Here is a 16,596-nt window from a genome sequence, read left to right as displayed (position 1 = left end):
TTGAACTTCCTAGGCCATTTGAGCTTCTTCTGAATTTTAATGGTAGGTGGTAAAAGGCTGGGCTTACTGATATTTTCTAAGATATGTGAGGAGATTCTTTGAGGAAGTCGTTGAGCTCACAGGCCTGTACATGGGGCCTACATACATCCCAAGAATCAGACCATTCTTCTGTTTAGTAGATCCTGAAGGTGCTGGTGTAGTTTAATTTGGTGGTGTTTGGAGGCAGGAGTGGCATCCACTTCCTAAACAACATACTTCTGGAAACTCTGTGAACTTTGATAAATGTCAGTAGTTGTAGAGGGGCTTCAGGCCTTTTGTTCATAGGGTTGCTGTGAGTCGTGCTCGACTTAAGGCTATCAACAACGACAGTCCATTAAATGACAGTGATTGAAGGATAGCAAGAAATTTAAACTATATTCACAAATAAACTATAGTATAGTTTATTTATATTTATAGTTTTAGAATTCATCTAAAAATAAATGCTAAATTAAGTAAAGACAATGGCAAGTGTATATAAGGAACCCTAGTGTCTCAGGTATGTCCAAGATTGTGAGGGTGGCATAAGACATGGTTCAGATCTGCTGTTCATAGAGCTACTGCAATATATTGTTTTCTAAGGAGTTTTCAAGGTTATCATACCTAGAATTGCTGTAATTTCTCTTTCAAAGCACATTCAGATTCCACTTAGTACATGATGTACTCAGGGCCTCAGTTCCTCTCCCCTTCTACCTTCTATCTGTTCTTCAGGGACTTCTGTGCTAAGAGTTCAGTTTGGTTATCTTTCTCAGAGGAGCTCTGGTAGCATAATGCTTTATAATTAACCAAAAGGTTAGTGGTTTGAATCACCAGCCCCTCATTGAGAGAAAGATGGCCAGTCTCTTGTTAAGATTTACTGCCTCAGAAAACCCATGAGGGTCATCAAGATTCCGACTGACTCACTGGCAGTGAATTTCCATCGTGTTCTGCCAAAGTTTACATCTAAGTCACGTAATGGTCTTATTTCACAGAACATATCATTAAGCAGCATGTATGGATACATGTACGGATTCAGTGGCTGATTACTTTTGTTAGGTCAGTCACCAGGTCTTTTCATCAGCTGGCTCTAAGTGGACTCCAGCTGCCAGACCTTGGATGGTGCTGAAAATTGACATCCCACAACATGTGCTGGGCTTTCCAATCATGCTTAGGAAAGTCATGGGTAGAATTCCTTAATCTAGTCGTCTGTTCCATGAGAAAGTGTCACTAAGGGACTTTTTAATTATTGGAACTGTGTTTTCTAATTAGTACTATTTTTGTCTTCCCTTCCTTAGGGCGCCAATGCCTCGGCATTAGAGAAAGAGATTGGTCCAGAGCAGTTTCCAGTCAATGAGCACTATTTTGGATTAGTCAACGTAAGTACTCATTGTTTAGTACCTTCAGAATTGTGAGGGGAAATGACCTGAAAACAGAAGAGTGCATTCATAATTTATTAAAGAAAGAATATTTATGAGTCTTAGTAAAATTTAATACTAAGAGCTTGACTTGAGATTTTGGAATTGTCATTGACAAAAGAAAGACAAAACTGACCCACATCTTAAGACTGTTGGAGCACCTTCTGCCTGGTCATCCTGATTTTTCTTATTTTCTGTCAGAAATTTCTCCTAAGCACAATTTCTTATTGTCTAGACCAGATGAGCACTGGTAGCCTAGTGGATAAGGAATTTTACTCTCAGACCCAGAGGCAGGTAGTTCAAATCTACTAGCTGCTTTTCTGGAGAAAGATGGACAGTTTCCTCCTGTGAGATAGTAGAAAATAAAAAACAAACAAACAAACAAACAAACAAAAACCCACAAAAAAACCCCAGCCAACCAACCAAATAAAAACCCTGCTATAGGAAACCTACTGAAGGGTTAGCTATAAGCTGAACTCCATTTCTTGTGACAAGACAACGAGAGGATCTTTTCATTCAGGGAGAATTCTTTAAATGCCTGCATTATAAATGGCCCCCGTGCCTGCCTGCTGATAGATCCTCATCAGTGCCTTCAAGTTGTAGAGTAGTCGTCATTGTCTACTGTACCAGTACCAGCCTGGCCAATGAGGAAGGAGTCCTGATGGCCAGTGGGTTAAATGTTGGACTACTGTGCACATAGTCAGCAGTTCAAGCCAAAGGGAAAAAGATGAGTCTTTTCCTCTCATTAAGACTTTGTTGTGGAAACCGATGGAGAATTGCCATGAGTCAGAACCACCTGATGGTAGTGGTTTTTGTATTGTGTGAGCAGCAGTGGAAAAGCAAAACAAGAAGAGATACATGGCCAGATTCTTGTGGAAGAGTACTTCATTCTACTAATTACACGTTATAAAAACTTTGGGCATTTTATCTCATATTTTCAGTGTTCTTTATAATTTTTCAGTCATCGAAAAGAAGAAAAATTTGCATGATTGTTGTGGTAGTTAATTTGGTTGTAGTTTGTTATACTCTGTGAGAAGGATGGGTGATGAGCATTTTAGAATGAGTGTGTGTATCTGTGTGTTTTCGAGAATGATAATACAGGTAACATTGGAAATTGTAAAGACAGTCTAGCTACTATGGAGTAGCAGTGTCAGACCTCTGACTCCACACGGGGAAGAGTCCCCTCCCACCCAAAGCATCCACAGTACAAAACCAGTTTCCATGAGGTCACGCATGGCCCCACTTTCCATGTAATTGTCTGCCAGTTCTAACATCAGCTGTCCCTTCAGGGCTCTCACTATTCTGCTGATCTTTTGCAGTGGCCACACAGACCTCACCAAATCATACTTACGGTTTAGTAGAGAAAGTGAAAGGTTACTGTTCAGGTTATAAACAAGATAGAATTCCTCAGTCAGGACAGCTGCTCAGGCATGCTCTCATCCCCTCTGACCTTCAACCTTGCGGCTCTGGGCCACTGTCATGCAGCTTATTTAGTCTTGCCAATTATGATGTCTCCACCAGTCCTTCAGTAAGCCTGAATGAAGGCCCTTGGCGCTGTTTATGTGAAATAGCATTTACAGGTCAGCTCTGTCTCACATCACTCACAGGTTCTCCACCACTTTTGTTTCTGCTTCATGGGTCTTGGTCTGTGTAACTCGGGAATATCTGACTCAAGGGACATATTGCACTCTCTGCATGCTTTTTCTGTTTTCTCTGTCTGAACCTGCTCACTTCACCTCTGGTGGGATGAAAAACCTGACATATCCCCTCAGTGTTTTTCCTAAGTGCCATTGAGTCAACTATGATTCCTAGTGACCCTGTGAAGCTTTCTTCATCCTTTGCCATCCTCATCATATCTGATATTCTTGAGCTTATTGTTACAGCCACTGTATCAGTCCTTCTTGATAAGGATTTCCTCTCCTTTTTTGAACTCTCTACCTTTCATAGCATGATGTCCTTTTTCAAGAACTAGCTCATTCTAACAACCTGCTCAAAGTGTGTGAGACAAAGTGTCATTATCCTTGCCTGTAATACAGGGGCATTCCAGTTGTACTTTTTTGGGCATTGGTTCTTCTCCTGTTACTTTTAGGCATTATTAAATTTTCAGATGCATAGTAAGTAATTGAAAAGAACATGTCTGGGTTCAGATACACTTTGGTCTTTAATTGACGTCATTGCTCTTCAGCAGTCTGGAGAGATCCTTGACAGCAGGTTTTCCCAGTGCAGCATTTCTTGTAAGTTCTTTGCTAGTACCAAGGGTGTTGATTGTAAATCCAAGTAAGATGACATGGTTGAGAATTTCAAGCTTTTTTTAAAAAAAAATTATTTTATTATTTTTTTTATTTCAAGCTTTTCTCCATCTATTATCATGTTTCCTATTAGCCCAGTGATGAAGAGTTTTATCTTGATGCTGTGAAGTAATTGTACCAATTGACGGCTGACCTTCAAGTGCTTTAAGTCCCCCTCATTTTCAACAAGCAAGGTTGTGTCATCTGCATGACACAGGTTATTGATGTCTTCCTCCGATCCTGGTGGCACATATTTCTTTATAATGTCCAGCTTCCTGTATGATTTGCTCAGCATTCAGATTGAATAGGTATGTAGAAAGGATACATCCATGACTTTTCCTTGATTTTGAACCATGCAGTGTTTCTTTGTTCTATTTGGACAACAGCTTCTTGGTCTAGGGGTGAATTTTGCTTGAGCACAGTTAAGTGTACTGGAGTTCCCATTCTTGTCAAAGTTAGTTGTAATTTGTTGTTTCACATAGTCAAAAGTCTTTGTCTATTCTATAAAATTCAGACATCCTTTTAGAAGTCTCTTCTTTTAGCCAAGATCCACCTAATGTGCTGATACCATAGCCCTTTTGAAGTTCAGTTTGAATTTCTGCCAGTTCTCTGTTGATGGCCTGTTTTAGCCATTTTTTAATAATCTTCAGTAGGATTTTACTTGTATGTGATTTTAATAATATTGTTCAATAATTTCCAAATTCTGTTGGATCACCTTTCTTGGAAATGTAAGCAAATTCGGCTTTCCTCCAGTTAATTGGCCAGGTAGCTACCTTCAAATTTCCTGGCACAGGCTGGTGAGCATGTCCAGGGCTGCTGTTTCTTGAAATACTGCCAGTTGGTATGCTATTAATTCCTGGGGCCTTATTTTTTGTCAATGCCCTCAGTGCTCTTAAACATCTTTCTTCATCACCATTGGTTCTTGATCATATGCTGTTTCCTGAAATGGCTTTGTTTCAACCATTTCTTTTGGTACAGTGATTCAGTGGATTCCTTTCATCTCTTTTTAATGCTTCTTTGGTCATTCAAGATTTTGCCCATAGCATCTTTCAGTATTGTAACTCGAGGCTTGAATTTGCTCTTCAGTTCTCTGAGCTTAATAAATGCTGAGTGAGTTTTTTCCTTTTTTCTGACTGACTCCAATTCTTTGCACATTTTTTATAATTGTCTTTTTGAGCTATCATTAGAAGTGTCCTGTTCGACTTTTTACTTCACTGGTTCTTCCTTCTGTTTTGACTTCTTGACCATCTAGTGCATTTTTCAGTCTCTTCTTACATTTTGGTCTGTATATCTTTTATATAATAAGATTGACACAGGATAGAGCAGGGTTTAGGGCTATTGTACATAGTGTCGCTATGAGGTGCAGGTGACTTGATGGCAAATAACAACATATCTTATATGTTCCTACACAAGAGGTTTCCTTTTTTTTATTTGATTAGCGGATGTGATTTTATAAAGCAGTTGGAATCCCAAAGGTAGATTTCTTTTATTTGATTAACAGTCGGTTGGGGGCCTGGAGCCTCTTATTCACAGCATTTAGGACCCACTAGGTGAGCATTTTGTGATTAATGGTCATTTGGGGGTTGGGAGCCTCTTACTTAAAGCAGTTAGGATTCAGAGGTAGGTCTTTTTGATTTTGGAACTGCCAGAAATTCAGATAGAATTTAGAGAAGGCCATGACACCAAGGATATCATTGCTGATGTCTGGTGGATCTTGGCTGAAAGTAAAGAATGCCAGAAGATTTTTATGCTTTATTGACTATGCAAACACATTTGATTGTGTGGATCATAACAAGTTACGGTTAACATTTAGAATAATGGGAATCCCAGAACACTTAATTGTCCTAATGTGAGACCTGTACCTAGACTAGAGGCTGTTGCATGAACAGAGCAAGGGAGTGGTTTAAAGAGCATGGTTTAAAAATAAGGGAGTGTGTCAGGGTTGTATTCTCTCACCATACCTATTCAATCTGTATGCTGAGCAAATTATTTGAGTAGTTGGAGTCTGTGAAGCAGAATGTGGCATCAAGATTAGAGGAAGACTCATAAATAACCGGCATTATGCAGATAACACAGTCTTGCTTACTAAAAGTAAGGAAGACTTGAAGCACTTGTTGTAGACGATCAAAGAATATAGCCTTCAATCTGGATTGCATCTCAGTGTCAAGAAAACATAAATTCTTACCGCTGGACCAACAGGCAACATCATGGTAGATGGAGAAGAGATTGAAACTGTCAACAACTTCATTTTCCTTGGGTCTGCAATCAACACCCTTGGTACCATCAGTCAAGAAATCAGAAGATGTATTACACTAGATGTATTGCACTTCTGCAGTCAAGGACCTCTCTGAATTATTGAAGAGCAATGATAGCAGTTTGAGGAGTAATGTGCATTTGAATCAGGCCATTGTCTTTCCAGTCACTTGCTGTGTATCTAAGAGCTGGGCATTGAATAAGGATGAAAAGAAGAATTGATGCCTTTGAGCTATGATGTTGGAGAAGAGTACTGAGCATTCATGGACAGATAAAAGAACAAAAATATGTCTTGGAGAAAATGTAGCAAGGGTGCTCCTTGGAGGCAAACATGCTGAAGCTTTGCCTTCCATACTTAAGACATATTGCTAACTGAGGCTCTTCCTTGAAGGTGGACATCATGCTTGGAAGGGCAGAGCATCAAAGAAGTAGAGGAAGATCCTCAGCCAGGTGGAATGATACAGGGATTGCTGCAGTGGGTGTGTTCAGGAAGTTTGAGAATGGCATAGGATAGTTCAGGCTTCAGATCTCTTGTTCATAGGGTTGCTATGGGTTGTATTTGACGCGAAAGCACTTAACAACAATAACCCAAGAGATACTGTTTACTTCATTCACATTATTGGCATAGATCTGGTGGCTTAGTGCAGCAACTAACAACAATAACCTAAGAGGTGCTATTTACGTCATTCATGCTTTTGGCATGAATCTGGTGGCTTAGTGGTAAGGCATTTCACTGGCAAGCCAGTGGCACACAGTTCGAATCAGTCTACTGCTCCGTAGGAAAAAGATGAGCATTCTCCTTTCATAGGTTTTTTAATCTCTGAAAACCCACTTGGGGTCAGCCTTGAGTCAGTTTCAACTTGATGGTACATAACAAACATAATAGTATAACCCAACTATGTGGTAAAGTAAAAACAATGGCTAGGAAAGTAATTTTGAACAGTCAATCTGCTGCATCAGAGTTCTGTTGAATATACTGGTTTGTCACCTAGTAACTCAAAGGCCAAGCTCACTGTTGTTGTTTCTGACTTGCATGGCCCAATAGGACAGAATAGAGCTGTTAGGATTTCCTGAGCTGTGGGCTTACCTTACCTTCTCCTGCAGACCCCCTGGTGGTTGAAACTCCGACCATTTGGAAGGTAGCCAGGTTACAAGTTTATAGCCATAGTAACCACTATGCCTGTAGTCCTCCTTATGTCTCTAGATAGCAGAAATTCATTTGGACATATAAGGGAGATTTGAAGGGAGCCGCTAATGCGTCTTGTGAGTTTCCTTTGCTGTGGCAACTCGCTCTGCATGTACACCATGAACTTTGTGACAGTGAATCAGCAGTCCTCTGCCTGTGTCGTCTCCCCTCCAGAAGAAACTCCTTCTCTCCCCTCTGGGTATTTTCTTCGTGGAATTTACCTTCATATTTTCCAAGACTCCTCTGTCAGTTTTTTATGCCAAAGCTAACATGTGCTTGGAATTGTAGTAAAGTTGTCTTCCCTTCGGTGTGCTTTTAGCTTTTTGATGGTGTCCCAGAAGGACCTAATTTCTTTCCAGCCATAATATTTTATGTATCAAAGGCTGTTTTACCTTTAATCTCCTCCAGTGTGAATATTTCTGTTTCCCCATTTTATTGCTAGCTGTAAACTTGTTTGCAGCTAGCCTCAGAGCAAGTAAAATGGCATCTACATAAACCTCACATGAAATAAGTCTTAAAGCTTGATGACATTTTTTTCTGCTCTACTGTTTAACATCTTTTACTACCAGTATAAAAATACTGATGTCAGTTGTGTGAATAAAAGATTTCTACACAGGTATTGTTTTTACTACTCCTTATAATCAGTCTAAATTGAACAGGTAGTGTTTGTATTTCTCCTGAAGCTCAGTAACCCAAACCCAGTACTGTCAGGGTAAGGAGAATCATCTACAGTTAATAAAAGGCTGTCAGAAGATGTATTATCTTCACTCCCTTGAGGGAGTCATTGGATGAGGGGGAGTAAAGTTTCCAATCTCTGTGTCTCCTTAGAATAACAAAGATTGGGGTATCTAGTGGACCCAGAGCCCAACAGTTGATGAATATGACTTGACTAATGCTCAGAAATAAATCTGAGATGGGAGTAGATACAACGCTGCTGGTGTAAAACCTCAAACCAGACCCATTACTGTTGATTGCCACTCATAGCGACTCTATAGGACAGAAAAACTGTTCCTTAGGGTTTCTAAGTCTCTGTAGAAACACCATCTCATCAGTTGCCAACCTGCTTGTTGACAGATACATGCTTTAGTCACAGTCCACCATGGCTCCTTAGACTTGAACTTTATTTGTGAATGTACTTTTCAGCCCACGCCACAGCTGTGTTCTTTACTACTAACCTTTTCCTGTGGATTCTGCTTTTTTTGTTCTTAAATGATTGTTACTTTTCTGTTTCTCCTATTCTCCTGCCTTTTTTAATTTGTAGAGTTCTGGTGGCTTAGTGGTAAGAAGCTGTGCTGTATCCCAAAGGCACATGGTCTACATCCACTAGCTGCTTGACGGGAAAAGGATGGGTAATCTCCCTTGGGATTTACTGCCTCTGAAAACCTGTTGGAGGGTCAGCTGTGGGTCAGTTCTGACTTGATTGTACACAATAAAAACACTACCCATAGGGGGCTCTGGTGACCTAATGGTGAGAAGGTTCACTTCAATCCCAAAGGCACACAGTTTGAACCACCAGCTGCTCTGTAGGAGAATGAACAGTCTCCTCCTGTGTAATTTACTGCATCTGGAAATCTGCTGCAGAGTCAGCTATGGTTCGGTTCTGAGTCGGTGACACATAAGAACAACAGCAACAACATGCATAGGTGTTCTGTCAGAGTTTAGATTCATTTTGCCTGAGCCTGTTGTTGGTGTTAAATGCCGTCAAGTCAAGTAGGACTCAAAGCGATACTATGAACAAAAGCTCTGAACCCTGTTCTATCATTGTTTCTCTTATGTTCATAGTGTTTTCAAAGGCTTGTTGTCTAAGAAGTGGATGCCAATCCTGCTTCTAAGCCTGTCTTAATCTGAGAGCTTGAAATCCTGTCCACCATGGGTAACCATTGACATACTAATGGCAGTGTTCAATATCACAGCAACCCCAAGTTATCTAGTACAGTAACAGACACACAAGTGCTATACCCCTTGAACAATGTTCTTCCCAAACACAATTAACAGCCAGCAGGCCCTCACCCAACCAACTTAAATACAAAGGCCCACCCACTAGGTCCTGATTGACTTAAACAAAAGGCTTCCAGCCCACAGCTGATTGTTGACTAAATACAGGTGACCAATCAATTTACACAAGATTGCCTGAACCTACTGTTGTGAAAAGCTAAGGGAAGGTTTACACACAGAAAGCAGCAGTCTTTGACGGTTATCAGGAATGGGAGGGGAGCTGAAGGGAATGGAAAAACCCCCTCAATAATTAGGTAGAGGATCGATGCCTTTGACTTATTGCAATGGAGAAGAGCACTGAATGTCCTATGGACTGCCAAAAGGATCGACAAGTCTGTCTGGGAGGATGTGCAACCATGGTGCTCCTCAGAGGCAAGGGTGGTGAATCTTCATATATATATCGGGCATGTTATCAGGAGGGTCTGGTCCTTGGAAAAAGACATCAGGCTATGAAAGGTGGAGGGTCAGAAAAGGAGAGGACAATCCTTAGCAAGATGAGTGACACAGTGACTGTAGCAGTGGGTTTGAACATGACGGAAATTGTTAGGGTGGCACAGGATAGGCAGAGTTAGACATGTCATTCTTACGGTTGCTCTGCTTCAAGTTGTAGTCAACTTGATAGCATCTAATAATAACAAGAAGTAACTAGGTAATACCCACTAAAACCCACTGCTGTCTACTTGATTCCAACTCACAGAGACCTTCCTTTTCATTGAAGCCTTTCTGAGGCTGTAAATTCTTATTGGAAGTGACTGCCTATCTTTCCTGTTTGGAGTGGCTGGTGGTTTTGAACTGCCAACCTTTTAGTTCATAGACTCAAATGTAAAGGAAATGCCACCAGGGCACCTTTACTGGATAATGGATGCTTATTAAGCTGGGTGAGGGGATAGGCCATGTATGATAAAGAACAGTCAGCATGACATGGGGATGTTCACAAGATGTGCATATGGGATGCACTCACTTCTGGTGAGTCAGTTGCCTCTCACAGTGACCCTTCTCCATGTTTCTGAGGCTCCACATCTTTACAGGAAGACATTGCTCAGATGTCTCCTGAGGCTCTGTTCTGGATCCTTGTGGTTCACAACCCCACTCATAGCATGCTCCACAACCAGAGCTCTGTGCTAGAGCCAGTAAAAAAAACAAACAAACAAACAAACAAACAAACAAACAAACTACAAAAACAACCACCAAAAAAACCCCAAAACAACCCTCCAAAAGCCAAACAAAACCCCAACCAAACCACCAAAATGAAGATTGACACTCATGGTTAATTCAGAATTCAGCATTTAAACTTTTCCTATGTCCCTGTCAAAAAGGCCCTGGAGCGTTTGTTCTCTGTCACATGGGGTCTCTGTGGCCCAGAAGTGACCTAGGGCACCCAACCACAACAGCATACTTGTTTGCTAAGTCCTATGCTAAGTTATTAGTGCTGTAAACACTTGAATGTGGGCTGCTTTGTGAAACTTTTGCTTAACCACTTGTAGCCATTGGATCTTGTTAAAATGAGGCACATGCGTATTTTCTATGAGCCTGTTTTTAGCTGAGTGTACATTTCTAGGCTCATTTTAATTTAATTACTAGAAGAGCATATTGATTGAGTTCGCATTTGAACTGAGTTCCTTCTTTTTCTGTTACCTTCAATGGTAGGGTGACTCAGAGCTCTTGCCTTTAGGGATCAGTAGACATGGTTGGGCAGGTAGAAAATTAGACCATTTTTTAAGTGGAGAAAAGAAAGTAACAGCATTTTAATTAACTCACCAGAAAATTTGCACTGTGTTTACTTCTGACATTGTTAGTAACAGCTCATATGCCTTTATTTTCAGTGACAGGTGTTTTTTTATCTTGAAAGAATATTGTTACAAATAATCCTTGTGAGCAGTAGCTTACTCTTAATGAGAATTTCTGTGTTTTCACTATTGTTTGTATTATGCATGGAGTAGAGGTTTCCTTTTTCAAAATAATGGGATTTTTGCTGTTGAAAATACATACAGCCAAGCATAAACCAATTTAAGAGTGTGTGTGTGGACACTTCCACAGTTCAGTGACATTGATCACAAACTTCAAGCTGCAGAACCGCCCTCACCCTCCTTTTCAGGATTGTTCTACTCTAGGCATATACTCACTGCCCCCAAAGCTTCTAGCTCCTGAGCTGCTATTTTCAGTTTGATCCCTCATTGATAGCTTTTTAGATGAGCCTAGTGCTCAAGGCAGATACTCTTTGTTAGTTAAACTAAAGTGTTGTTTGGTTCAGTGAAGACTTCGAGGTGTATTGTTGGCTTATATCTAAAGACTACCTTGTTTGCTGTTGTTGTGTACCATAGAGTCAGAACTGACCATAGCTGACTCTCCAGTGGGTTTTCAGTGGCTGATAGACCATCCTTCTGCCACAGAGCACCAGGTGACCTCAAAACTCGTGTCTTTGGGATTGCAGCACAGCTTCTTGCCTTTTGGCTGCTAGAGCTCCCTAAGATTACCTTAGGGCAACAGTTGTAGGTGTTTTACCTAGCCTTTATGGCTCTAGAAAATCTGGATTCTGTGAGAATTTAAACATCTGTTCCACAGTTTCTCTCTTTCGATCAATATTCCTCTATAGAATCTTTGAGCAAAACATTTAGTACTGGTGGCCAGGCATCATCCAGTTAGTTGTCTCAGGGCAAAGGAGGTAACTAGACCATTGTGTGAAGATTCCTCTCATAGATAAACAGATATTGCTGACATTATTAGAAGTTGGAGAAGAATAATGCTAATGAAATTTGGGGGTTCTGAAGCCACTTAGGAGCCTTTGGAGATTTTCCTTTGGCTGAATATCCCGCTCACATCACAACAGTTTGTATGGTCAGCTAAATTCTTAGGAAATAAGTTCTTGTATTCTGATAAATCTGGTTGCTTCCTTCCCCTTATTTCTTCACAGCCAGTGACTAGTTAATTGTTGTAGAGTTGATGGTGGAGAATGAGCTAAACTAGGAGTACCTTGTTAATATTTTTCTATTCAGTTTATGTGTTTTTTTGTTTTGTTTTGTTTTTAGTAGACATCTTTCACTGTTTTGTTGTTCAGTGGCAGCCAGTCAAATCTAGATCATAGCAACCCCAGGCATGACAGAACCAAGCCCTGCCCAATCCTGTGCCATCCACAGTTTTTATGAGCTTTGTATGGGTTTATTGTATGGTCTAGTGATACTTTTCTAATACATGTAGCCTCAGTTCACAAATGGATTTGGTTTAATAAATCCATTTGTAATGCTACTGTGAAATATGATTTACCCAGAAATCTGTGTTATAAGATATGATTGAATTTCTAAACAAGTCTATAGAAACATTTTTAATTTGAATTACTTAAGAGTCACTAGGATCTGGGGAATGGGGGCCTCACCAAAGTGGGGAGGAGTGGAGAGGAAACTTTTCTTTGCATTTGGGTGTTCAGTTGATTGGACGAGTTTCCCTGGATCCTGCTTTCCTTATCATTGATTTCATTCTCAACCAGTTCTCCTGGCTTGAAGGTCCCACCTCCTGAGGGTTTCCTACTTGAGGGGCCCCAGATGACTGTCCTCTCGTGCCTGGTGTCAGCACTGGCCCTGTTTGCATCCAGTGGGGATTTAGTAGTCAGGGAGAAGTGGACCAGATGACCACTCTGATGCAGGATCTGTGTAGGGTCCTGCAGTTGATGATCGAGGACAGAAGTGGCATAGAGTTCAGGGCCACCACCTGGGACAGTGGAGTAAGGCAGGGTAACATCCACTAGAGTGGGGAAGAACCACTGTTGTGTTTTGTTTGGTACTCACCTCTGTCCATTTACTATATGAGGGATTTAGCCAGCAGAAGGTAGCATTAAGCTTTGATTTCATAAAAACTCACTGCCATGGAGTTGATTCTGAGTCATAGCCACCCGGTAGGACAGAATAAAAAAAAAACCTGCCCTTTGGAGTTTCCGAGGTGGTCTTTGGAATTACAGCATTTTCCTACTATCAGATGGCTCATGGGTTCAAACCATCATCCTTTGGGCCAGCATTTGAGTGCTGTACCACCAGGTCCTTGTTCGGAAATGAGAGTCAAGGAAATCTTCTCAGACAGCATTTTTCATGAAGGCTGTAAAGGATGTTGTTTTTAGGATTGAGGAAAGCGAATCAAAATGTTAAAAAAAATTAGAAATTGAAGCAAAAGTTCCAAAGTTATTAATAAAATTGAAAGTGTCTTCTGAAGAAATAATAGTAGTTTCTTCCTTTATTTATTTTTCTGCAGTGAGCTTGATTAAAAATCCGTATAAGACTATGATAAGACACAGTCTCAAACAGCTGATCATGCTGAGGACTGCCTCATTGAGAAGCCTGAGCTAGTCGTGGAACGCCACGTGCTGTGTGCTGTGCAGAAATGTGTCCCTTTAGATTCTTGCCAAGAATTTAACAACAAAACTTTCCTTCTTTCTTTCTAGTTTGGGAATACCTGCTACTGCAATTCTGTTCTCCAAGCACTTTATTTTTGCCGTCCATTTCGGGAAAAAGTTCTTGCTTACAAGAGTCAGCCCCGGAAGAAGGAGAACCTCCTCACATGCCTGGCAGACCTCTTCCACAGCATTGCCACCCAGAAGAAGAAGGTTGGCGTGATTCCTCCCAAGAAGTTCATTACAAGGTTACGGAAAGAGAACGGTAATCCTGCCTCTGCTTTCTTGATGCATTGCTTGCATCAGCTACCAGAGGGTGACATAGAGCACACTGAGCTGTGTATGCCTAAGGAGCCCTGGTGGCCCAGTGGTAAGGACTTCTGCTGCCAATCCAAAGGCATGCTGTTGGTATCCACCAGCTACTGTGAGGGAGAAAGACAGTTTCCTCCCATGTGATTTATACCCTGTGAAGACCCGCTAGAGTGTCAGCCCCAGTCACTTCTGACTCAACAAGACATAACAATAACAACTATATGCCTAAGAAGCCCTGGTGGCCGAGTAGTAAGGACCTTTGCTGCCGGTACAAAGGCACATACATGGTTCGTATCCACCAGCTGCTATGAGGGAGGAAGATAAACAGTCTCCTCTCATGTGATTTACAGCCTCCGAAAAACCCCTAGTGTGTCAGCTATAAGTCATTTCCTACTCGACAAGATAGAACAGCAGTAACAACTGTACACCTGAGGTGGCCTGGTGGTGTAGTGGGTCCCGTGTGGCAGCTAACCAGGAGGTTGGTGGTTTGACTCTACCAGCAGTGTGCTCCTGCGAAGATTAACAGCTTCAGAGACTCGATGGAAGTGTCGCCATGGCCAGAACTGACTTTATGTTGTTGGATTTGCTTGTTTGTTTTGGGTTTTAATGTATGTAAAATAATATGCTTGGCATTGAGACTCAGATATGCCATCCTGGTCTTCCAGGAGGCACTAGATTAGTGAGGAGATGGTAACAGCGTAGTTACTGTAAGACGTACTCAGTGTGTGAAGCGTGCTCTAGTGCAGCAATGAATGAATGGAAATCCAAAGTCTCTGTAAACTTTCATTAAAATAAAATTTTTTTAAAAGAAATTAAACAGTAAGTGGCATAGGATAAAATCTGGCGGGTGGAGGGTGGGTGGGAAAGAAATACAACTCATATCTGCCAGGAAATGAGAAATCACTTCTCCTGATTGCTGGGGAAGCTTATCTCTCCAGTATGTTGTTCCCTCACATTATGATGCTTTTCTTTTTCATGATGTTTTCTAGTATATTAATGCATTAGGTTCTTGCTGGAATCCAAGGTAGGGAGTGTGTTACTTTCCCTGTTATGTTGTTGTTGATTGCCTTAAAGTTGAGCACGACTCATAGTGACCCTATGAACAAAAGGCTTGAAGCCTCTCTATAAATATCGACATTTATCAAAGCTCCATAGATTTTCCAGAGGCATGTTGTTTAGGTGGTGGATGACACTCCTTCTCATGGCCTAATGGATAAGGTATCGGATTCTGGTTCAGAAGATTGAGGGTTCCAGTCCCTTTGTCGGCGGTTCCATGTTATTGCCAGAGGAAAAAACCCAAGCTGAGGGGCTCTGCCAGGAAAGGACAGAATTGGAATAAGAAGTTGATCCTCAGCCCTTGATTGTGCTTACGCGAAACCTGTACTTGGACCAGGAGACAGTGTTCAGAACAGAGCAAGGAAACAGTGCATGGTTTAAAATTAGAAAGGCGTGTGTGAGGGATGCATCCTGTCTTCTCCATACCTTTTTAATCTGTAGGTGGAACAGATCATCCGGAAGGTTGGACTGTATTAGGAGGAATGTGGCATCAGAATTGGAGGAAGACTCTTCAATAGCCTGTGTTGTACAGATGACTCAGCCAAAACGGAGGAGGACCTAAGGCATTGCTGCAGCCTTTATTTAATATGATTTGAAGCTCAACATTAAGAAAACAGAGATTCTCACCCGGAGCCAACTGGCAGCATCATGATAAATGGAGAAGAGATTGAGATTGTTAATAGCATCAGTTTGCTTGGCTCCACAGTCAGCACTCTTGGTACCAGCAGTCAGGAAATTAAAAGATTAATTACATTGGGAAAATCAGCTGTGAAGGACTTCTCCAGAGTACTGAAGAGCAATAATGTCAGTCTAGAGACAAAGATGCACTTGATTCATGCCATGGTCTTCATAATTGCTATGCATCAGGAAGCTGGACAGTGACTAGGGATGATAGAAGAAGAATCGATGCTTTTGAGTTGTGGTACTGGAGAAGAGTGTTGAATATACCATGGACTGCTTAGAGAACAAGTCCATCCTGGAGAGGGTGAATGGATGCAAGGATTTGGAAGCTCACTCTGACATTCTTTGAGCATATTTCCAGGAGAGACCAGTCCTTAGAAAGGAATATCAAGCTTTGGAGGGTGGAGGGACAGTGCAAGAGAGGAAGACCCTGGATGAGAGATGGATTGACTCAGTGACTGGGGTAATAGACATAGATATGTCAGAGACAATAAGGTTGGCACAGGATAGAGGAGGGTTCAGAGCTGCTATATATAGGGTTGCTAGGAGTCAGAATCCAATGGATGGCGCATAACAGCCAAAACCTGTTGGAGGTCTGTGTTTGTTTTCTTTACAAGAGTCAGAAATGAGGCTCGGAGACGTGAAAGTTACTAGTGCAAAGTCACATAGCTAGTTAGTGGCAGGGCCAATATATAAACTTCACTGCTCCATGATGGCAAAGACCAGTGTTATAGCTGCGGTTCTGTACTGATGTGTGTTTTATTTTATTTTTTTTAAAATTTCAAAGGATTAGTAGAATTCTGAATATTGTTTGATATAAGCATTTGGATCATTGTATAGATAAAATTTAGTGGTATTTTAGCTTGATTTTTTTTCTGTCAAAAATGCTCATAAAAGTATAACTTGATAAGTGAAAAAAAAAAAAAGAAGATTATATTTTCATCACTGGTTTCAACAACTCAATGATGGGAAATCCATCCAAGACTATTCATTCTTGGCCTATATTTGAATCCTTCCTCT

General features: G+C 41.1%; 1 protein-coding gene across 1 annotated transcript in view; it reads left to right on the top strand.

Moving 5' to 3' along the window:
• The window catches only part of USP12 (ubiquitin specific peptidase 12), a 122,477-nt gene that overhangs the window by 76,655 nt on the left and 29,226 nt on the right, over positions 1-16,596 (top strand). The window contains exons 2-3 of the mRNA XM_006891592.1: positions 1,311-1,391; positions 13,579-13,792. Of these exons, the coding sequence (XP_006891654.1) occupies positions 1,311-1,391; positions 13,579-13,792 (295 nt within the window). The remainder of the gene's footprint in view (positions 1-1,310; positions 1,392-13,578; positions 13,793-16,596) is intronic.

This window comes from Elephantulus edwardii, unplaced genomic scaffold (genome assembly GCF_000299155.1).
Source record: "Elephantulus edwardii isolate Elephantulus edwardi_28Jun2011 unplaced genomic scaffold, EleEdw1.0 scaffold00101, whole genome shotgun sequence".
Classification (NCBI taxonomy): domain Eukaryota; kingdom Metazoa; phylum Chordata; class Mammalia; order Macroscelidea; family Macroscelididae; genus Elephantulus; species Elephantulus edwardii.
Note: the sequence above shows the minus strand (reverse complement) of the source record. Positions and strands in the feature narration are given on the sequence as shown.